Here is a 24,834-nt window from a genome sequence, read left to right on the forward strand (position 1 = left end):
GCGAGTCTGACGTACATAAATCGCAGCAATGGCCGTTAGCAACGTCTGAATCTCACGAAATGTCTCATGCAGGTAGAAGGTTAAACATTAATTGAGGAGCGCAAGAAGATATAAAAAGTATCTGATACCCTTGTCAGGGGAGCCGCTTTCCATATACAGGACATAAGGATAGAAAAACAATGGAGAGCGTCTACTAGCAAATATCACAAAAGTTTATTGAATCAAAATGCGGTCACATAAAACTCCCTTATCCCCCCCTAAAATACACGGCCGTGTATAGCTAGATGTCAGCTGACCATACACACTGAACCACACATAGCAGCAAAGCAATCATACTCAAACTTAGTGACAGACTTAGTGGATACTCCACAATGCAAATCTGACTTGGTTAGGTGAATGCTTTAAATCCACAGCCCAGATGCTGCAATATACATCCTCTGTGATTCTTAATCTGCCACACTGTAAAGCTGACTCAGTATACTGACACTTTCCGCTTGATGACTGTTTATAGTCTATAATAGTTGTAGGTGCGATTGCACTGCTCACCAGGCATCCTCCTCAGTTCAATTGCAAATTATTGCTTTTCAGATAGGACAATCTTAGTAAAACACAGTTCAAGGTGTAGGTACAGTTCCAAAAGCAGATTATGCACCCCTCAGCCATACACGGCTAACAATGAATGCACATTGCCCATGCGGGCTCTCACCACCGCTGGGTTCAGCTGACTGCTTGGATGTCCTCTACCATCAGTGTAGATAGCCTTCAGTGCACCTTGTTGATTCAGCAAGCTTAGCAGCATTCATGGAGTTTCTCCCCACAGGAGACACGCTGTAAGAAATCAGCTCCTTGACAGCGTGGCAGCAAGCCAGTGTGTGAACTTCAGTGACCTGCAGGCCGTGTCACATGACTAGTTTCGCCTGGCCTCCCTCCAGGCTTTTTCAAACGTTTTGACTCAATAAACTTTTGTGATATTTGCTAGTAGACGCTCTCCATTGTTTTTCTATCCTCATGCAGGTAGAAGACATATTGTTAGACTTGGGCTCCAAAGATGGGTTCCCTACATCTCTGCAAACCAGAGTTACAGGGCTCCAAATTTGGTAAAATCCCCCATAGGCTTTCATTGGGCCTCCTATTTACAGTTCCAAAATCTCACATCTTTTCAAAGGGCAATTGCTCAGCAGTGGCAAATTTTCTAGCATTGTAGGGACCCTTAGGGGGAACATGACTGGTGAGTTTTGGGCCCCTAGGCCGAAGAGGTCATAGCCTAGGGTCACAAAAACCTGTTTATTTGGGCTATTTCAATGGTGGCGAGTCTGACGTACATAAATCGCAGCAATGGCCGTTAGCAACGTCTGAATCTCACGAAATGTCTCATGCAGGTAGAAGACATATTGTTAGACTTGGATTCCAAAGATGGGGTCCCTACATCTCTGCAAACCAGAGTTACAGGGCTCCAAAATTGGTAAAATCCCCCATAGGCTTTCATTGGGCCTACTATTTACCGTTCCAAAATCTCACACCATTTCAAAGGGCAATGGCTCAGCAGTGGCAAAACTCACCAGTCATGATCCCCCTAAGAGTCCCTACAATGCTAGAAAATTTGGTACTGCTGAGCCATTGCCCTTTGAAAAGATGTGAGATTTTGGAAAGTGAAATAGGGAGGCAATGAAAGCCTATGGGGGATTTTACCAAATTTTGCACCCCTGTAACTCTGGTTTGCAGAGATGTAGGGACCCCATCTTTGGAATCCAAGTCTAACAATATGTCTTCTACCTGCATGAGACATTTCGTGAAATTCAGACGTTGCTAACGGCCATGGCTGAGATTTATGTACGTCAGCATCACTACCATTGAAATTGCCCAAATAAACAGGTTTTTGTGACCCTAGGCTATGACCTCTTTGGCCTAGGGGCCCGAAACTCACCAGTCATGTTCCCCCTAAGGGTCCCTACAATGCTAGAAAATTTGCCACTGCTGAGCAATTGCCCTTTGAAAAGATGTGAGATTTTGGAAAGTGAAATAGGGAGGCAATGAAAGCCTATGGGGGATTTTACCAATTTTGGACCCCTGTAACTCTGGTTTGCAGAGATGTAGGGACCCCATCTTTGGAATCCAAGTCTAACAATATGTCTTCTACCTGCATGAGTCATTTCGTGAAATTCAAACGTTGCTAACGGCCATGGCGGAGATTTATGTACGTCAGCATAACTACCATTGAAATTGCCCAAATAAACAGGTTTTTGTGACCCTAGGCTATGACCTCTTTGGCCTAGGGGCCCGAAACTCACCAGTCATGTTCCCCCTAAGGGTCCCTGCATTGCTAGAAAATTTGCCACTGCTGAGCAATTGCCCTTTGAAAAGATGTGAGATTTTGGAAAGTGAAATAGGGAGGCAATGAAAGCCTATGGGGGATTTAACCAAATTTGGAGCCCTGTAACTCTGGTTTGCAGAGATGTAGGGAACCCATCTTTGGAGCCAAAGTCTAACAATATGTCTTCTACCTGCATGAGACATTTCGTGAGATTCAGACGTTGCTAACGGCCATTGCTGCGATTTATGTACGTCAGACTCGCCACCATTGAAATTGCCCAAATAAACAGGTTTTTGTGACCCTAGGCTATGACCTCTTCGGCCTAGGACTGCATTAAACGCGACCCACGCATTGTGCGCATTCTGGACAACACCAATTACTGTTTATTGTTTATTGAACCTCTCATCTGTATTACATTTATGACTGCATGGCGACAAAATGCAAATTGCTATCCGCACGCTTCTTGTCCTCATGCAAGGCCTGGGTTGTTGTGTCTCAAAGCGTGGCCTTCTCCTCCTGTGCCGCCCTCCTCCTGTTCCATCACGTGTGCTGCTGCTGGGTTAGCGTTACCGGTCCCTTTTCCTGGAACCTCTTATCTGTATTACATTTATGACTGCATGCCGACAAAAAGAATGTTACCTGTGCAAAGAAAACAGACATTTCCCGCATTTAAAAGACAGTTTTCCCTTTGAAACTTTAAAATCGATTTTCCCAAAAACTATAAGCTCTTTTTGCTAATTTTTTTTCCTCTTGTACCCACTCCCAAGGTGCACATACCCTGTAAATTTGGGGTATGTAGCATGTAAGGAGGCTTTACAAAGCACGAAAGTTCGGGTCCCCATTGACTTCCATTATGTTCAGAGTTCTGCTCGAACACCCGAACATCGCGACCATGTTCGGCCCGAACCCGAACATCTAGATGTTCGCCCAACACTACACATGACCCGTTCGGCCAATCACAGCGCTAGCCGAACGTTCGGGGAACGTTCGGCCATGCGCTCTTAGTTCGGCCATATGGCCGAACAGTTTGGCCGAACACCATCAGATGTTTGGCCGAACTCGAACATCACCCGAACAGGGTGATGTTCTGCAGAACCCGAACAGTGGCGAACACTGTTCGCCCAACACTACTCTCCACCCATGTCAATAAGTCTTTAGGTTCCCGTATATTGGGTTTTTGTCTATCTTTGGGATGAAGTACCATGTTGAAATCCCCCATTATGATTGTTTTGTCGGGAGACCATGTTGCTATTAAGGGAGCAAGACTTGTGAGTATGTCCGTTGATGCAGGTGGAGGAATATAGATCCCAATTATAAGGATGTTTTGCATGTGAATCAGGGCATTCATAGCGACAAACCTACCTAGTGTGTCTAGTTTAAGATTAAGGAGCTGGAATGGGAGAGTCCTCCTTACCAAGACACCTACGCCTCTAGAATAAGAGGAGAAAGTGGCATGGTAACAGCTACCAACCCAGGGTCGCTTAAGAGCCAGGACTCTGCTTCCTGTAAGATGTGTCTCCTGGAGGGTACATATGTCGGGGCAATGCTTTTTGAAGTAATTGTGCGTCAGTGCCCTCTTAAATTAATCATTCAGTCCCCTAATGTTCCAGGAAAGAACTCTTAGATCCACTACAGTTCCCATCGTTGCTGTATACAGTACAGTAGTAGGGAAGAGGATTGTGAGTAGAATATGGCAAAAATATTAAGTCTTTTTAGGAAAGGAAAAGCAGCAAGACAAGTTGGCTCCAAGCCTCCTATATACAGTATACAATATAGTATCTGTAGAGCTTCCCAACTGCCATCTACCATCCCAAGCCATATAGGGGGTGTATATATAGTGCCGTTGCTTGTGAGCCCTCCAACAGTCAAATCAGCCAACTTATTTTGTACCTAATGAACACGCATTGGTGCAGCCGAGGAGAGTCAACTAAACAAAAAATTCCCCGGTGGGACAGTTTATGTCTCAATCCACTCAGCCGCGCCATCTACGGTTCCATGACAGCGATCATATCATTAAGTATCAGCAAATTAGCTATATATGAACAGCAAAAAGTGTTGCAGGAGTGTTAAGAAGACATTTGCATATCATAACAGAACATGCCACGGTAAAACAGTATAGGAGCGCATATAGCATGGCTGCATTTAACACAAAGTGAAGAAAGTAAGTTATGAAAGCCGGAGTGTTGTCCGGAGGAGCGTCTAGCAAGTGAAGTTGTTAGGTTGAGAAAAAAATATCAGGTCTGCTCCCGTAGTACAGTGGCACCAAAAGAAGGGGCGGTGACTACGTTCTGGATAGCTCGGGGCGCCATTTTCCATAATATCATTGAATACAGTCGGTAGAAAAATAATAAAGACTCACAGATCCCCACATACATTTGGCAATAAAGTTATATAAACCCTTTATCGCACAGTACATATTGAAAAGCAAGGGGTTAAGTTCCTCCGCACATAGCAGGGATGCACACAGTTAGATCAGTGTTCTTCTGCTCCTTTACTAGTGAGTAATATGAACAGCAGATACGGATGTATCCTAGAGCTTAAAAATGGTAAGAAAAGGAACCGTACGTGGGCTGAAAAAAAAATCTCCTAGAGAAAAAAAAAATCTCCTAGAGTCAACAAAGTTAATGAAGAAGTTTGTGCTGTAGAACGGGAGTGTAACGAATGGCTAACGTTATGGTGTAGCAACACAGACGTCTGATTATGTGGTGACCTGCAGAATCACCAATAATACAGACATTATACCTGATTATGTGGTGATCTGCAGAATCACCAATAATGCAAGTATAGCTAACAGGAACACAGAATGAGATGTGCTTGGTGCAACAGTAACTGATTAGTTTAATGAGACCTCACCAGAGGAGCTGGTGGGTACTATCAGAAACAGTAACTGAGTAGATTTAACTAAACCTCACCAGAGGAGCTGGTGGGTACTATCAGAAGAGCACCTCACCAGTGGCAAGGGCCCACTGGTGAGTAGAGAGGTCAGACAGGCTAGGTTCGGCAACTGAGAGGCATATACAGTACAGAATCAGTAGGCAAAAGAGTAGTAGGTATTCAGGCAGAGGTTCAGCAACTAGATCAGATGGGCAGAGGTACAGAAACGTAAAGCAATAGCAGAGTCAGAGATAAGCCAGAATCATACACAGAATATCAATAATAATACAATAAAGCAATAGTCCTAGTCTTGTGTGAAATCCCTGGTTTCCTCCCAGATCAAAGCACACTGGATACTAGTCTAAGGTCTGAGCGCTAACACGTATGTATTCGCAACAGCAGACAGGTTGCGAGTGAACCGTGAAGGCTTAAGAAGCAGAGGAGACCTCAAAGCCGCACCCACTACAATCAGCCAATCCTGAGCGGCGTGAGTCCCCTCAGACGTCAGCCGACCAGCGGGTCAGCTGATGCGTCTCCTCCCAGCATAAAGGTCCTGTCTACGCGTGCGGCTGCGCGATACAGCAACCCTATGTGCCAATGGCAATTCCGCCCTGAGCGTGCTAGATGCCGGTGGAACGGAAAAAACCTCCGAGCAGGAAACCGAGGCGGCTGCGGAGACACCCTGCGTGCCTGCAGCCGCAGATGTTACAGGGAGCTTTATAAAAAGTACTTACAGACTCTTAGTTGTAAAGACAGGATCAGGGTGAAGATGCATTGTTAGGCTGTGGTAAGGATTCCAGCCAAGTAATCACGTCTTTCATAGAAGGACACGGTATTCTCGTACTGAACTCTAAAGCCTAGTACACACTAGCAATTTTGATGGATCAATCATTGGTCAATTTTACCACCTCCATGTAGTATGAGGGCCAAACAGATTTTCAACTCTATGCAGATTATATAGGTAAATGGTCATACTACATGGAGGTGGTACAATTGACCAATGATTGATCCATCAAAATTGCTAGTGTGTACTAGGCATTAGTTTGGCAGGGAATAACATTGATTTCACGCTCATGGAGCTTTGTTTTCGCGTGGGTGAAGGATTTCCTTAGTTTTTGAATGGAGGAAGAGTAGTCAGGAAATATCATCAGGCACGAGTTGTCCAGCATCAGTTCTTTAGCCTGCCGAGATGCCATCAGGATAGCATCTCTATCCCTGAAGTTCATAACATGGAATATCAGGAGCCTTGGTAGTGCTCCAGGGGGACCCATCTTCCCGGGCATTCTGTGTGCACTCTCCACCACAAAAAATGGTGAGAAGATATGTTCAGGGAGAAGGTTCTTGAGGAGAGATTCCACGAACGCTGGGACATCATCTCCTTCTTTGCCCTCCGGGAGGCCCAGCAAATGAAGATTATTTCTCCGGTTCCTGTTCTCTGCATCCTCGGATCTCTCTTCTAGTACTGTAAGGTGTTTTTGCACAGCAGGGATGGCGCAGTGATGTTCGCTGACCCGAGCCTCGTTTTCAGAGGTACGTCTCTCAACTTCAGTAATTCTTTCCCGGACTTTGCTCATGTCTTGTCGGAGGAGACTGAGGCCAGTATCAACGTGGTCAATCTTCATTGTCGTCGTTTGACATGTTTCAATAGCTTCCATCAGCATCGCTACATAAAGCGGTATAGTCTCTGGTGACACCTCCTGTTCTTCCATATCTGTCTCAGGGATGTCCTCTTTATCTTGCTTAGGCTTAGATTTGTGCGTGGTCGGGATAGCAGGAGGGAGATCTGTATTTTTATTATTTTCTTTATCCTTATTTTGTTGCGCTGCGACATTGGTGAGCCGTATGGAGCAAAGCGCGGTGAGATCTCCCACGGGATGGGCCTGGCACGTCGTCCCAGCCAGACGTGTTAGAGCAGTTATTTGCCAAGTCCACTGTCGGAGGGTCACACCAGTCAGCTAGTGTTGGGCGAACAGTGTTTGCCACTGTTCGGGTTCTGCAGAACATCACCCTGTTCGGGTGATGTTCGAGTTCGGCCAAACACCTGATGGTGTTCGGCCAAACTGTTCGGCCATATGGCCGAACAAAGAGCGCATGGCCGAACGTTACCCGAACGTTCGGCTAGCGCTGTGATTGGCCGAACGGGTCACGTGGTTCGGACCCGAACGCGCTCTGATTGGCCGAACAGGTCACGTGGTTCGGGTAAATAAATACCGGATCCACGTCATTTCTCCGCCATTTGTCTGTGGGTTTAGCTTTGGGTAGGCAGGCAGGGTAGTTCTCTCTCCAGCCAGGCTAGCCAGGGTCCCCCGGTCATTGTGTCGCTGCTGGGAATAGTAGTAAACCGCTCACCCACACTATATAGCATTGTGTTTACTGCCACTCTGTGTCTCTCTGCTGGGAACAGTATTACACCGCTCACCCTGTATAGCATTGTGCTCTGTGTCGCTGCTGGGAATAGTAGTACACAGCTCACCCACACTATATAGCATTGTGTTTACTGCCACTCTGTGTGTCTGCTGGGAACAGTAGTACACCGCTCACCCTGTATAGCATTGTGCTCTGTGTCGCTGCTGGGAATAGTAGTACACCGCTCACCCACACTATATAGCATTGTGTTTACTGCCACTCTGTGTCTCTCTGCTGGGAACAGTAGTACACCGCTCACCCTGTATAGCATTGTGCTCTGTGTCGCTGCTGGGAATAGTAGTACACCGCTCACCCACACTATATAGCATTGTGTTTACTGCCACTCTGTGTCTCTGCTGGGAACAGTAGTACACCGCTCACCCTGTATAGCATTGTGCTCTGTGTCGCTGCTGGGAATAGTAGTACACTGCTCACCCACACTATACAGCATTGTGTTTACTGCCACTCTGTGTGTCTGCTGGGAACAGTAGTACACCGCTCACCCTGTATAGCATTGTGCTCTGTGTCGCTGCTGGGAATAGTAGTACACCGCTCACCCACACTATATAGCATTGTGTTTACTGCCACTCTGTGTCTCTGCTGGGAACAGTAGTACACTGCTCACCCTGTATAGCATTGTGCTCTGTGTCGCTGCTGGGAATAGTAGTACACTGCTCACCCACACTATATAGCATTGTGTTTACTGCCACTCTGTGTCTCTGCTGGGAACAGTAGTACACCGCTCACCCTGTATAGCATTGTGCTCTGTGTCGCTGCTGGAAATAGTAGTACACCGCTCACCCACACTATATAGCATTGTGTTTACTGCCACTCTGTGTCTCTGCTGGGAACAGTAGTACACCGCTCACCCTGTATAGCATTGTGCTCTGTGTCGCTGCTGGAAATAGTAGTACACCGCTCACCCACACTATATAGCATTGTGTTTACTGCCACTCTGTGTCTCTGCTGGGAACAGTAGTACACCGCTCACCCACCACTGTATAGCATTGTATTTACTGCCACTCTGTGTGTCTGCTGGGAACAGTAGTACACCGCTCACCCACCACTGTATAGCATTGTGCTCTGTGTCGCTGCTGGGAATAGTAGTACACCGCTCACCCACCACTGTATAGCATTGTGCTCTGTGTCGCTGCTGGGAACAGTAGTACACTGCTCACCCACCACTGTATAGCATTGTGCTCTGTGTCGCTGCTGGGAATAGTAGTACACCGCTCACCCACCACTGTATAGCATTGTGCTCTGTGTCGCTGCTGGGAACAGTAGTACACCGCTCAGCCACACTATATAGCATTGTGTTTACTGCCACTCTGTGTCTCTGCTGGGAACAGTAGTAAACCGCTCACCCACCACTGTATAGCATTGTGCTCTGTGTCGCTGCTGGGAATAGTAGTACACCGCTCACCCGCCACTGTATAGCATTTCTGTACTGCCACTGTACTGCTGCCAGTCAGCGTGTACTTTTACGGATAAGTGAAATGAAGAAGAAATCCTGTGAAAGAGGGAGGGGCAAGGGAAGAAGTGTTCCCCCTGACTGTTCACGTACAGGCCACAGTGGAGCACCGAAGAAAACCCACTCAATACCGCCCATGTTGTCCAGGAAATCAACCCTCACAAATACAAAAGAACAGGACCAGATAATTAATTGGATGACCTCTCAAGCGTCCAGCAGTGGGTTAAGCAGCACCAGCACATCACGCACGAGGTCCGAGTCCTCAGCCAGTTACAAGGAGCCAGTGGGCACAAAGCTGACACAACCGGCAGCGACACAACGCACACAACTGCCAAATAACCAGTCCGAAGAATTTCCTCAGGACACAATGGGGTATTCGCAGGAGCTATTCCCAGCCCAACAAACTTCCACCTTTCAAAGGTCAATGGAACAGCCAGAAATTTTGTGCCCAGATTCACAACCATTGACTGGGGGAAATGCACCGCGCACTGAAATGCAAGGCGAGTCCGAGGAGGACTCGGAAACCCAAATCCCAGAGCAAGTTGGGCAGGAGGGGTTTCAATTGCAGGAGGTCGGCCGAGAAGATCTTGAAGACGACGTTGGAGTGTGCTGCACAGAGGTTGTTGTGGGGAGCTCTACTCCACGGCGGCGGCCCACAATCACATATGACGAGTTTGAGGAGATGGAAGAGGAGGAGGGTATGGACAATGTTGACAGAGACCCAGATTTTGTATGTGAAGGAGAACATCGCCGTCGTAGCAGCACAGACGAGCCTGTTGAAGAACCCACTGCTGCACGAGTTCGCCTTGTGCCACAAGGTAGGCGGCGCGAAATTTCAGGCACCACAAGCGTGGAAGTTCAAGTGAGACGCAAAAGAGGCGCAAACAGAAATCGCCAGCAAGGCGGGTGCTCCAAAGTCTGGCCTTTCTTTGAAGACTGCAGTGAGGATGGTACCATGGTGATTTGCAGGGTGTGCAAGACCCACCTGAGCAGGGGGAAACATTAACAACCTCTCCACCACCAGCATGACCCGCCACATGGTATCCAAACATCCCACTCTGTGGCCGCCAGGACAGGGTACCAGCAGCAACACTGCCTCCCTTGGGGTCACCAGACTCACCACCAGACCCTCCTCAGCAGCAGCGGTAGCCCAGCCATTGCGTGGTTCACAACAACATTCACAAACATCAGACGACGCTGACACTGTCACTTTCCGGAATAGTGCTCTTGAGGTCTCCCAGTCATCAAACACAACAACCAACAGCCGTTCAGTGTGCAGCCCTACGGTTCAGTTGTCTGTCTCGGAGATGCTTGAGCGCAAGAGGAAATTGCCAGCAAATGACCCCCGGGCCGTGGCACTAACAGCCAGCATAGCCAAGCTTCTGGCCTGCGAAATGCTGCCATATCGAGTGGTGGAGACAAACAGCTTCAAGGGCATGATGTCAGTGGCCATCCCACGTTACGTGGTTCCCAGCCGCTACCACTTTGCGCGCCCTGCAGTGCCTGAGTTGCATGAGCACGTGGTCAGCAAAATAACCCAAAGCTTGAAGAATGCCGTTGCCTGCAAGGTTCACCTCACCACTGACACCTGGACGAGTGCGTTCGGCCAGAGTCGATACATCTCCCTTACCGCGCACTGGGTGAACCTTGTGGAGCCTGGCAGCGATTCCTCATCTGCTACGGCGTGGGTGTTGCCCACGCCGCAAACAGCTGCACCGCCGTCCCTCCCACTGGATAACAACAGCAGCACCACCTCTCTGACTCCTTCTCCTCCAACGCATCTCAAAGCTGTACCTCATCCGGAAACGCTAACCCAGCAGCAGTAGGATCGTGGAAGCAGTGCAGCACAGCTGTTGGCATGCGTCAGCAAGCGTTGCTGAAGCTGATCTGCCTTGGGGATAAGCAGCACACAGGGGAGGAAATTTGGAGGGGAATAAAGGAACAGACGGATTTGTGGCTGGCACCGCTGGACCTGAAACCGGGCATGGTTGTGTGTGATAATGGGAGTAATCTCATTCGCGCTTTAAGGTTGGCTAAGCTGACACACATCCCTTGCCTGGCGCACGTGATGAACCTAGTAGTTCAGCGGTTCCTGAGGACATACCCAGGCGTGGCCGATCTTCTGTTGAAGGTGCACCGAGTGGCCAAACATTGCAGAAATTCCAGTACTGCTTCGGGGGCACTCGCCAAGATGCAGGAGCGCTTCAATCTCCCCCACCATCGCTTGCTGTGTGATGTCCCTACACGCTGGAATTCTACGCTGCACATGCTAGCCCGCTTTTGCGAGCAGAAGAGTGCAGTGGTCCAGTACATGACAGCGCAGTACCGAGGCGCATCCGGACAGCTGCCAAGCTTCTGTGGATCCGATTGGGCCAACATGTTGGACCTCTGCCAAGTCCTCCAAAATTTTGAGCAATCCACGTTGCTTGTGAGCAGTGACAACTCTTCAGTCAGCATTACCATACCACTGCTGTGTTTACTGAAGAAGTCAATGTTGAAAATCAAGGAAACAGCTGTGATGATGCAACTGGGGGAATCTGAAGGAGAAAACGATCAGCGTGATGGTACCAACATCAGGCCATCCGCCTCAGGAAACGCTGGCCCCAGCAGCTATGACGAAGAAGAGGAGGAGGAACAGCTGGAGTTGGAGCAGGAATTTCATGCCACCACTGACGAGGGCCAGAGCGGTGCACGTTGGACTTCCACAATTCAGCGCAAATGGTCAGCAGAAGCAGACCAGGAAGAAGGTGACGACTATGATGCATCACAACAACTATCACAACGCTCACAAGAGGATGATGAGGATTCTGGCAGGACTCTGGCACACATGGCTCAATTCATGCTAGACTGCATTGAACGCGACCCACGCTTTGTGCGCATTCTGGACAACACCAATTACTGGGTTTATACCCTTCTGGATTCACGGTACAAACACAATGTTCCAAAACTGCTTGAAGAAAGAGTCAGACAGGTCAAAATGGAAGAATACCAGCAGGCCCTTGTGGAGACTTTAGAGAGGAGATTGACATCCTCCCCCTCCTCTAGCCAGTTGTACGCCGACAGACTGACTTCCGCAAACCCAGGACGAACAGGAGGGCAGCAAACAACACAAGCCGCAGCTAGTGCCCAAAAGGGAATGGTATCGGCAGTGTGCTTGGAGTGGGAAAATTTTCTGACACCCATGCAGCAGCCCACAGAACAGCAAGCGTGCAGATCCACCTCCAACACCGATCGCCTGGAGAAGATGGTCAAGGACTACATGTCAGATGGCGTAGCTGTGTTGAACAATCCATCTGCACCCTTCAACTATTGGGTATCGAAGCTAGACACCTGGCACGAACTGGCAATGTACGCAATAGAGGTGCTGGCTTGCCCGGCAGCCAGCGTTATGTCTGAACGCTGTTTCAGTGCTGCCGGAGGCATCGTCACAGATCGGCGTATCCGCCTCTCCACAGAAAATGCAGACCGTCTGACTCGAATTAAAATGAATCAATCCTGGATTGGAAACGACTCTGCAACACTCCTGGACCCCAACCAAGTAACATGAACAATGACCATCTGTGATGGGTTAGCGTTTCCGGTCCCTGTTTATTGAACCTCTTATCTTTATTACATTTATGACTGCATGGCGGCAAAATGCATGCTACCTGTGCAAAGAAAACAGACATTTCCCGCATTTAAAAGACAGTTTTCCCTTTGAAACTTTAAAATCGATTTTCTCAAAAACTATAAGCTCTTTTTTTTCCTGTTGTACCCACTCCCAAGGTGCACATACCCTGTAAATTTGGGGTATGTAGCATGTAAGGAGGCTTTACAAAGCACGAAAGTTCGGGTCCCCATTGACTTCCATTATGTTCGGAGTTCGGCGCGAACACCCGAACATCGCGGCCATGTTCGGCAAACGTTCACGAACCCGAACATCCAGGTGTTCGCCCAACATTACAGTCAGCCAGCTTCTTTTCCAGGCTGAGTGTAACGTATGACAGAAGTTGAAGCAGGTAGGCAAGAAATGTACTTGGTAACTTTAGATTATAAGCCGAGCAGGGCAGCGGAGCTCTACACCATGCGTCTTCTCAGTCTGCCATCCAGGCCACGCTCCCCATAACCAATCTCAAAAATTTAGCATAGATTTGCCTGCTACTGACATAAGAGGATATTAAAATGGTTCTAGGGGGCATATTCAATTAACTTTTTCTCCTGGTTTTTCTTCTAGGAGATATTTTTCATCTTCTATTTTCAATAACTTTTCAGCACTTTGCAATTTAAAAAGTATTAAAAAGTAAAGAAAAGAGCACTTTCAAAATTATTTTGAGTATTTTCTTGCTGGCTGGTGGTTTAAAAGGCATTTTATTGGCAAGTTTAAAAATATCACCTAGGAGAAAACTCAGGAGAAAAAGTGAATTGCATATGGCCCTACATGTCCTAATAATATCCCACCTCTAATACTGCAAAATTCTGCAGCCTACTAAAAACCCTCTCCTATCCCTATTGAATTTTGCAGTTCATCTCGTCCACCTATCCTCCTGCCCCTGTAATGTTGTCCTTCTTTGCCAGTCACTCCACTTGCTGCCTATTACCCAGGAGGTTCCAGTTCATGCTACTAACACTTTTCCATTAGTTGTCCTCTCCATACATTTCCTAACTAATTAATTACCACATGTCATCCCAACATTAGCATCTACTATTCTTTAGTTTCTTTACCTTCTCTCACTCTCACATCCAGTACTTCTCAAAGGCTGCATATTTAACTTGGAACTCTCTTAAACATTGTCCACCATTATCTGAGAGTAGAAACTGTCAACATACATCAAAACCCACTCAATCAGGAAAGCAAATCATCTGCCATACTTTCCCTTCAGAGATATTTACAGATTTGCATTAGATGCAAAGTCTTGCTCTCTCAACCTCTAGCCCTTCATCTACTGACTCCAACTCATGGACCTATGAATTGTAAGCTCAAAGTGGCAGCCTCCTCCCCCTAGTGTTTTTCTCAGTTCTGTTGTACCTGAATTGCTGGATGTCTATATCACTCATAAACTATTTATGGATTTTGTGCTTGTGTTTCTGGATGTTCCAATTGTACCATATGTAAACTATTTACTTATCCATAGTTTACAATATTTTCTGTTTTGTACTCTGCACAACACTAAAGAATATATTGGCACTTTATAAATAAAATACAAACTAAAATAGAATGAGAATTTCCTGATCATCCTAGAAGTCCTGAAACTTGGATAATATTATGAAAATGTAGGCCTTTTGGAACTTGGGCCCAACCTTTCCATCTCAACTACCTCACCAGTGACCCTTAACCTCCCTGGCGGTCTATTAGAAACCACCAGGGGGCAGTGCATCACTATATTTAATTTTTTTTTTAAATCATGTAGCAAGCCTAGGGCCTGCCTGCCCGCTTCGATCGCCTCCGGCAATCTTTGATCAGGAAATCCCGTTCAAAGAATGGGATTTCCTGAAGGGCTTCCCCGTGGTCATGCACGTTGTGATGTCTAAGGGAGTCCCGATCCACCCCTCAGCGCTTCCTGGCACTGATTGCCCAGGCAGCGCACAGGGTCTGGGGGGGGTGGCGGCGCGGCGAGGCGAACAGCGGCGATCGAGCATGGAGCGGCGACGATCGGAATGCACATGCAGCTAGCAAAGTGCTAGCTGCATGTTGCAAAAAAAAAAAAAAGTGAGTAAATCGGCCCAGCAGGGCCTGAGAAATCCTCCTGCGCGACATAGCCCGAGCTCAGCTCGGGATTACCGCCAGGAAGGATAATTATAAATAGATAACTGTATTTGGCTGTCTATCACCTCCATCACTTTACAAATATTTTTTCACAGACCCCGTCTTCTGTGTGCAGTCCCAGCTGCCTCTCTGGATACAGGAAGGTCCCTAAGGAAGGACAACAGAAGTGCTGCTACTACTGTGTGCCCTGTGCAGAGGGAGAGATCTCCAACCAGACAGGTGAGGAACATCATTCAGTCAACACCTAAGGGAAGGAGGCTTGAGGAACAGGGTAATAGTCATTAACCACTTAAGGAAGGCAAACTGGGTGAGTATTCTCGTCCAGTGTCTAAGAGGTGGTGCATGTGCGGGCTGCGGCCCCTGGCGGTTTTCCATTTTGCCGGCTGGGGAAGGGAAGCAAGGCTTTCCTGAACCAATCGCAGTGCTTGTAATGAATGGACATGACCCCGATCAGGGGCCATGTCCATTCATAAGAATGTGAATGAAAGTGAAAAAAAAACCCTTCCTGGTAAACCAGGAATTACACACCACGGATTTTTATCCAAAAAAACGTACATAATTAAATTACTTTCAATGCCTCCCCCCCTCCTCCAGTTATCTAGCAAACAGATTGAAAAGAAAAAAAAAAAAAAAAGAAAACAGTAAAAAAAAAAATCCACTTTTATTTCCACATATTATATAACATTATACTAGAAACATAATTTAAATGTTGAGATAGCCGGGACTAATGGGCAAATACAATGTGTGGGTTTTATTTATAGTAGCATTGCTTATTTTAAAACTATTTTAAAACTATTGGGGATGGAAATGGAGAAATAGTGTATTTTTTGTGTGTGTATATTTGCCTATAAAATGCATAGAACATAAAGTAGTTACTGAAAACAAGTATCGCTCACAAAAAGCTTAATTTGTGGCAAAACATGTAGATCATTTAGGTGTGATGACTGGCCTGGCAATTTAATAGTCAGTGCCAAACTGTTGCATGCTGGGGTTATTTTTATCTATAATATATTCATCCTCTTCCATGTACTTCCCTGCCTAGCTGCCTATCTGAAACACGATCCTCTGCTCACTTGTGTTTACAAGCAAGGCTGAGGAGACTCAGCGATTTGAGGAGAAAAGAAAAAAAAAAGTTAAGGGCAGAAATTACATCAGGATTTAGCTTCATGCTGTGGGCAAAAGACATGGTGCCCACCAGGAACAGAATTCTCTTAATTTACTATACTATTCACTGAAATCAAAACGTGGACAGTACAATACATGTGTTATGCAAGTAGATCATGTATTTATCTACTTATATATGTTTTTTTTCCCTGGCATAGTATGGCTGATCCTACTGCTTTAAAGGAAAGCTGTATAAGTACAGTTATCTGGCATGTCTTCCGACTATGGCACTTAAATACTCACCATATACTCAGGGCTGATTTAAGCGGCACAGGTGCCCTGCGGCACTGGTAACATGGAGACCCCTTCCCCCCAGCAAAGTCAGCCCCGGAGCCAGCTGCCGACTCTGTTGGTCTTCCCGCAACCGCTTTGTGGGGCCCCTGCACAGTGTGGCTGCATTGTATTAACTCACCTGTTCCGAGGCGCTGCTCTGCCCGTGCTCTGTCTTCAGCCCCGCATGTTATGTGCAAATAACCTGCACTGCAGGGAGAAGAGGCAGGCAGGGGGATGAAGATAGAGCATGGACAGAGCAGCGATGGGACCGGTGAGCTATTACAATACAGTCACGCATCATGCAGGGGCACCCGTCCTCTGCATGGTTGGCTCTAGTGAAAGGCTCACTTTGATCACGTCATCAATGCAAGCCTTTCACTAGAGCCAGCCGCACACAGGAGACAGATGTCTATAATCCCCTTGGACATGCGGTAAGTAAGCCATCTGCCTGATCTCTTCTACAGTTGCACAAGGGGAGTGGAGACACGGGGAGGGGAGAGAGAAAGACACACAGGGGAGAGCGAGGCACACAGGGAGAGAGTGAAGTAAACAGAGGAGAGAGCGAGGCACACAGGGGAGAGAGGCACATGGGCGAGAGAGGGAGGCACACGGGGAGAGAGTGAAGTAAACAGAGGAGAGAGCGAGGCACACAGGGGAGAGAGGCACATGGGCGAGAGAGGGAGGCACACAGGGAGAGAGTGAAGTACACAGGGGAGAGAGTGAGGCACACAGGGGAGAGAGTGAAGTACACAAGGGAGAGAGTGAGGCACACAGGGGAGAGCGAGGCACATGGGCGAGAGAGGGAGGCACATGGGGAGAGAGTGAAGTGCACAGGGGAGAGAGCCAGACACACGGGAAGAAAGCAAGGCACGCATGGGGAGAGAGCAGGGCACATGGGCAAGAGAGGGAGGCACACAGGGAGAGTGCGAAGCACACAGGGGAAAGAGCAAGGTACATGGGCGAGAGAGGGAGGCACCCAGGGAGAGAGCGAGTAACACTGGGAAAGAGCGAAGCACACAGAGGAGAGAGCAAGGCACACAGAGGAGAGAGCAAGGCACACAGGGGAGAGAGCAAGGCACACATTGGAGAGAGGGAGGCACATGGGAGAGAGACGGAGGCATACGGGGAGAGAGTAAATCACACAGGGGAGAGCAGGGCACACAGGGAGAGAGCAAGGAATGCGAGGAGAGCGAGGCATGCGAGGAGAGCAAAACATGGGAAGAGAGTGAGGCACTCAGGGGAGAGAGCGAGGCACACGAGAGAGAACAAGGAAAGTGGGGGAGAGAGCGAGGCACGCGGGTGGAGAGCGAGGCACGCGGGGGGGAGAGCGAGGCACGCGGGGAGAAAACTAGGCACACAAGCGACAGAGCGGGGCAAATGGGGAAGAGAGCAAGGAACACGGGTGAGGGGGAGAGAGCTAGGCACACGGGAGAGAGCAAGGGAAATGGGCAAGAGAGTGAGGTACACAGGGAGAGAGCGAGTCACACGGGAGAGAACGAGGCAAGCGGGTGAGAGAGCGAGGCACACGGGGAGAGCGAGACACACAAGTGAGAGAGTGGGGCGCATGGGGAGAGAGCAAGGTACATGGGTGAGGGGGAGAGAGCGTGGCACACAGGGGAGAGAGCGAAACACACGGACAAGAGAGCAAGGCACACGGACAAGAGAGAGAGAGGCACATGGGGAGAGAGCGAGGCACACAGGGAGAGATCGAGGCACACTGACAAGAGAGCAAGGCACACAGGAAGAGAGTGAGGCACACGGGAAGAGAGTGAAGCACACTGGGGGGAAGTGCGCGAGGTACACTGGGGGGAGAAAGCGAGGGATGTGGGAAGAGAGCGAGGCACACAGCGAGAGAGCAAGGCACACAGCGAGAGAGCGAGGCACACAAGAGAGAGCGAGGCACACGGGGAGAGAGTGACGCACTCAGGGAGAGAACGAGGCACACGGACGAGAGAGCGGGGCACATGGGGAGAGAGCGATCAACACGGGCAAGGGGGAGAGAGCAAGGCACACAGGAGAGAGGCCGAGGCACACAGGAGAGAGAGCAAGGTACACGAGGGGAAAGAGTGACACGGGGAGAGAGCGAGGCACACAGGGGAGAGAACAAGGCAGACGGGGAGCGAGTAAGTCACAAGGGGAGAGAGTGAGGCATGCAGGGAGAGAGTAAGACACACAGGGAATGAGCGAGGCACACGCAGAGACAGCGAGGCACACAGGGGAGACGACGAGACACACGGGGAGAGAGTGAGGCACAAAGTGGAGAGAGCGAGGCACACTGAGATTAAGGCACACTGAGATTAAGATTAAGAGCGAGGTATACGGGAGAGAGAGCAAGGCACACAGGTAAGAGAGCAAGGAACACGGGAAGAGAGCGAGGCACGCAGGGAGAGAGCGAGACACACAGGGGAGAGAACGAGACACACGGGGAAAGAGCAAGGCACACAGGAGAAAGAGCAAGGGACACAGGTGAAAGAGCGAGGCACACGGGGAGAAAGCGAGGCACACAAGGAAGAGAGCGAGGCACACGGGGGAGAGGGCGAGGCACACGGAGGGAGAGAGCGAGGCACACAGGGGAGAGAGCGAGGCACACGGGGAGAGAGCGAGGCACACGGGGAGCAAGCGAGGCACACGGGGAGCAAGCGAGGCACACGCGGAGAGAGCGAGGCACACGCGGAGAGAGCAAGGCACACAGGAGAGAGAGCGAGGCACACAGGAGAGAGAGCGAGGCACACAGGAGAGCAAGGCACGCGGGGAGAGAGCGAGGCACGCAAGTAGAGAGCGAGGCACATGGGGTAACAGGCACACACAGGCAGGGAATCCCGATGTGGTGGGTCATCGGTTCGTATCGGCGGGCGTTCAGAAGTCGGGATTCCCTGCCTCTGCCATATAAAATGCAGGGACTTTTTCTCCCACTTTTTGGGGAGAAAAGGTGTATATTATATACGGTGGAAAATACGGTATATCTTTTTTTTTTTTTTTTTTTTTACACCAATTAGGTTTTTTGGGGGGGATACATTATGCTAAGAATTATTTTATTATAAAATGCATTTTAATGGCAATAATAAGGGAAAAAATATTATTATTTCTCAGCTTTCGGCCATTATAGTTTTAAAAGAAAAAAATTGTAATGTGGATAAAACTCACACATTTTATTTCCCCATTTGACCCGGTTATTGCAACGTTTAAAACTTTTAATTGAAATTAATGTATGTAGGTGTAATTTTACTAGTTGGCCACAATGGCCTCAATTCACTAAGCTTAACTCCTGTCTTTAATAACTCTTCTGAGCTGTTTTACAGTTATCACCATGGTAATATAATTGTGATAACTGTAAAACAGCTCTGAAGAGTTATTAAAGACAGGAGTTAAGCTTAGTGAATTGAGGCCATAATGTCCTTACACATTATTTCCTATTAGCGTACTAGAAGTAAGTGAACGTGTTACTTCCTTAATTACAATGACGCAGGAATCTCATTGATGCTGGCGATCATTGATAAGGGGAGTTAGATCAATGAATGGGAACTGTGTTTCCTCTAACGCAGAAGAAAAGTTTCTACGTCCCTGGGACTTCAGATGAAGTTTCCCAGGGGGTAGGTATACTGCACTAGGTGCAGTAAGTAGCTAAATGGTGTAACAACCGGGATAAATGGGCAAATAAAAAGTATGGGTTCTAATTACAGTAGCATGTTTTATTTTAAAACTATATTAATTGAAAACAAATAATAATTTTTTTTCTTCTTATTCACTTTAAAATGCATATGGAATAGAATAACGCTTAGCAAAAAGTTACACCCAAAGAAAGCCTAATTTGTGTCAGGAACAAAAATGCATAGATTATTTCACAGTGTGATTAGTATTGATAAAGTTATTATTGAATGGACACAGAGCTGAAATGTGAAAATCACTTATTTAAGGGGAAAACCCCTTAGAAGTGAAGTGATTGAGCAATGTAATGCAGTTAGATTGATTATAAAATGTAAATAAAAAAAAAAGTATCTGTTATATAATCAAATAGTACAGTTTGAATGGATTATATTTATGTATTAAGTTTAGATGATTGTAACAGAATATTCTTTAAGTTACCTCACAATGCGCAATATATATATTTTTTACACAGATATGGAGAAATGTATGAAATGCCAAGAGGACCAGTGGTCCAATGAAATGAGAGACACCTGCATTCCAAGACCAGTTGAGTTCCTTTCTTACAGAGAAGGGCTAGCTGTGTCTTTTCTTGTGTTTAGTCTCTTCTTCTGTTTTTTAACAAATATTGTGTTAGCAATATGCATCATGTACAGAGACACTGCTATTGTAAAAGCCAATAACCGAAACCTCAGCTTTATACTCCTTCTCTCGCTGAACTTCTCCTTTCTGTGTCCTCTGTTGTTCATCGGACGCCCTACCAACATGTCCTGTCTCCTCCGACAAGTGGTCTTTGGAAATATTTTTACATTGGCTCTCTCTTCCATTTTAGCCAAAACAATCACTGTTCTTTTGGCCTTTAACACTATCAAACCCAACAGAAGAATGAGTAGCCTGTTAGGAAGATATTTATCCACTTCTTTTCTGATCTTTGGCTCTTTTGGACAGTCAGTGATTTCTATCTTCTGGTTGCTCTTCTCTCCACCATTCCCAGAATATAACACCCAGGTGGAGGTTGGCAAGATGATATTACAATGCAATGAGGGTTCTGTTACTACTTTCTATATTTTGATTGGCTACATGGGATCTCTGGCTACGATAAGCTTTGTTGTGGCATTTTTAGCCAGGAAACTTCCAGATGCCTTCAATGAAGCTCAGTACATCACGTTCAGCATGCTGGTCTTCTGCAGTGTTTGGATCTCCTTCATCCCAGCCTATCTCAGCACCAAAGGGAAATACATGGTGGCTGTGGAGGTCTTCTCCATCTTGGCCTCCAGTGCTGGACTCTTGGGCTGCATCTTCATCCCCAAGTGTTACATCATCCTGATGAGACCAGAGCTGAACACTAAGACTGGTGTAATGATCAGAAGAACATTATCTAAGCAATGAAAATTGTTATAGACTGCATAGTATACTTTGTAAGTGTAGGTATTTAAATACAGTAAATGATAATTAAAGTAATGATTTGCTTTAAACGTGCATTTCACATGGAACTCATTCATGTTCTATAGTCAAACAAACAAAAAAGAAAAGTTGAGGGGAGAACTTATGTTGGAAATATTCATTCAGAGCTAATATTATTTGGATTTTTTTGAGAAAATTCCTCCTGAATTAGTCTTTTTCTGTATGAAACCATCAGAACCAAATAACATCAATATTTAATGGAACTTAAAGTGGACCCAAATTAAAAATACAAGATTACAGAAATAAAATCTATTTTCTAACTTATAATAATAAATAGCAGCCTTTTTTCAGCTGCATGATGACAAATATAAAATATTTTACATTTATTGGAGGAACCCCTCCCTTCCTTTCATATTGCCGGGAATCCAGCAGACTGGTGGAGGAGATAAAAAACAAAACACAGGCTGCTACTGATGATGTCACAGGGGAAGTGATCTCAGCTTGTATGAGATTTCACATAGACAACGCCCCTGTGAGGGAGGGTAGCTGATGACAAACACACCCATGACCTAAAACCTCCTACTAAGCTCAGAAGTAATGGCTGCCACCTGTATAACCCTAGTTATAAAAAGAGAAGGATAAAAAGCATACACTGAAATGATCATAGGCTTGAAGGCGTGTTTATTTATCTTTATATGTGTCAGAGTGGTCCAACTAAATATTTTGTATTAAAAAAATGTTTGGTTTGGGTCCCCTTTAAGGGAAATTGGCAGGCTATTTTATAATGCTCTGGTCCACCAATTAGCAGCTAGGGATGAGTAGGAGAGTCTGGTGACCTCTGCCAACCATCTTATAGCAGGCATCCAGCAGATTAACTGGATGATTTATTATTTGGCCATACCCAGACTACAAAAGATGTATTAGCAAACCAACCATTTAGATTGTGTGTGCTCAGTTGCTCATATCAATGTGCTGAGAAAATATTAGGTTGCTAGAACTTTTGTTTGGGTGGGGGATGATTTTTACAGCTGTAGGGTCTTGTATAGAACACTGTTACATAATACCCTGAGTAGCACTGATTGTGTTCCACTCTGAGATAGAGAATACATATATATATACATATACATATATATACACATATACATACATACCCATATACACACACATACACATTTTCTGTGTTACAGTGATTAAGGCCCCGTTCACACTTGCGGTCTTTTAAAAACCGGAACGGATGTCCGGACCGCACCGGATCCGGACCGGACCTGATCCGTACGGTTCCTATCCGGATCCGTTCCGTTTGCATCCGTTTTCCGTGTGGTATGAACACGGTTGCGGTCCGGATCCGTTTGAGATAACAAGCTGTGTAATAATACCTGGGGTCTGGGAGGTCGGCAGAAGCTCTGGGGTCGTTGTAGGGCCTCACCTCCTCGTTATCAGACGTATCGGACATGTTGCTGCCGGGGAGCTCCAGCGTGAGGTCGCTGCTGCTCCACTCTGTGGGCGCTGGGCCCATGTGTCCCCGTCCAGGATGGCCGCTGTAGCATGGAGGAAGCATGGGAGGTGGGGTGGAGCGTCCGTTTTTTACGGCCAGTGTGTTGTGCGCTCTCCGGTTCTCATTGGTTTGTATTGGCCGGATGCAACAGTCCGGCTCCGCTCCGGATACGTCTGCCGGAGGAGCCTGACCAAAAAATAGCGCATGTTGGATCTTACGCCGGAGTCCGGATCCGGTCCGGACGCCTAGACTTTCATTGCTGTGCCGTGCGTCTGTTCCGCATGCGGTCCGGCTCCGGCACGGCGATTCCGGACGGCGACCGCCAATGTGAACCGGGCCTTAGTATTAGCATTGAAGAAAAAAATAAGCACCATCTGAAAGTGCACCCAAGTCAAACCTTTGGTTAAACACCACATACTAATGCTTCATACACACTTGAGATAAAAGTCTTTGGAAAAGGCAAGATCACAGAATTTTACCCCATTCCATGTAGTATGAGAGTCATACTCTACACAGTCTATTCTATGGAGCTGCACTCCCCATCAAATAAAATCTTTGCAGGATGCTGCACACAAAGATGCCCGTACACACTCAAAAGATAATTATCTTCAAAAGATCTGTTCCTGCAAAAGATCCATTCCTGCAAAATGCATTCATAGTCTATGATATCTGCAGATCCTCATACCCACCTTGTATCAAACGCAGATAGAACAGAGGCGCCAAAAAGAGTAAAAACACTATTATTTAAAAACAGTAAAAAGAGGGAAGGTAAGGTGGACTTACCTCCCTCTAGCAGTGGACAACAAAACTCTGAGGTAGAGTAGAATGCATTTATTAAACAGTGTAACTCCTAAAGATGCAACGCGTTTCGCGGGCCACAGCACCGCTTCCTCAGGCTATACAGGAGTTCAAAAAAGCTGTAAATGGGACATATACATAAATCAACAAAAAAGCATCAAACACTGACAGAGGCATACAGCTGTAACACTGGAACATAAATTTCATTATAACCAGCATCTGCTGGTCTGTGAAGGTTAGATAAGTCTATCTTATCTAAGCAAAAAACACACACAAAAAAAATAAAAATAAAAAAACACACACAAAAAAACAAAAAACACAAAAAAAAATAAAAAAAAAGGTTGTGTGACAGTGGGGAGAGTGCATGCTCTCTAAACTGTTTTTACACTTGCATAGTCTTGGCGGTTATATCATTGTGACTGTTTCAGTCCGAATATACATGTGTAAAGATTCTTGCATTAACTAGAATAAAGTAACCCTCTCAGCCCGATTAGCTGCATTGAAAGCAGGCTCAGGCAGAGTAGGATCACCTAGGATATGTGCTATATAACACTAAATGCTTATAAGTAACAACAAGACATTTACCAAGTGCTTGCTCTAAAATTAATGGCAGTGAAAGAACGATGTGTAATAAGGTGGTAATGTCTACTACCAGTGGAACAAAAAAGCGAGGAGCTGGCTGTTAGCCAGTGGGTGACATACCTGTATCCAATCCAAGTATTGAATGAGCGCCTCTGTGCGGGCGTGCTCCATAAAGCCTCTATTTGTACTTAGCTAGGAGGGGTGGGGGCCAATCAGTGTGCGCCACGTGCCGGGAGAAGTACGCCCACCATCGGCCTGGCCAATGGGGAGATCCGGTGGAATTCCAACAAAATGACGCCTATGTGGCGGTCGCCATCTTGTGGGTTGGAATAGGAATGTCTCCTGTATGGCAGTCGCCATTTTGTTGGTTTGTATGTGGGGCAGACATAATAATGTCACATGGGAGGGCGGCCGCCATCTTGTGGGTTAGAAAGGTACTTTTGTGTATTGATGCTTCGATGGTGGCTGCCATTTTTTTGGTGGGGAACCAGGAACAACTATATGAAGCAGAGTGCTGATTGTGATAGACAATTCGGGAAGATATTTGCAGAGACAATAATTATAAACAGCATATGATCAATAATCAAATATAAATAAACGTGCAACGGGAAAAAAAAATAAACGTGCAACGGGAAGAAAAAAAAAAAAAACGTGTTGTTAATAGGTATCAA

The 24,834-nt window shown here is 46.8% G+C and overlaps 2 protein-coding genes across 4 annotated transcripts in view; one reads left to right on the forward strand and one right to left on the reverse strand.

Moving 5' to 3' along the window:
* Positions 1–20,268: 20,268 nt before the first annotated feature.
* The window catches only part of GTF3C6 (general transcription factor IIIC subunit 6), a 52,268-nt gene continuing 47,702 nt past the window's right edge, over positions 20,269–24,834 (reverse strand). The window contains exons 8-9 of one of the 3 annotated variants that reach the window (XR_011031311.1): positions 23,567–23,700; positions 20,269–21,207 (exon numbers count right to left, since the gene is read on the reverse strand). The gene's annotated coding sequence lies outside the window, so the exon portion shown is untranslated. Of the gene's footprint in view, positions 21,236–23,566; positions 23,701–24,834 lie in introns of all 3 variants that reach the window. The other 2 variants (XR_011031313.1, XR_011031314.1) reach the window with 2 other exon arrangements.
* Positions 20,362–21,273, forward strand: LOC137504659 (vomeronasal type-2 receptor 26-like). Its single transcript, XM_068233243.1, has one exon. The coding sequence runs from the start codon at positions 20,362–20,364 to the stop codon at positions 21,271–21,273; it is 912 nt and encodes a 303-aa protein (XP_068089344.1).

Source organism: Hyperolius riggenbachi, chromosome 4, assembly GCF_040937935.1.
Source record: "Hyperolius riggenbachi isolate aHypRig1 chromosome 4, aHypRig1.pri, whole genome shotgun sequence".
NCBI classification, from domain to species: domain Eukaryota; kingdom Metazoa; phylum Chordata; class Amphibia; order Anura; family Hyperoliidae; genus Hyperolius; species Hyperolius riggenbachi.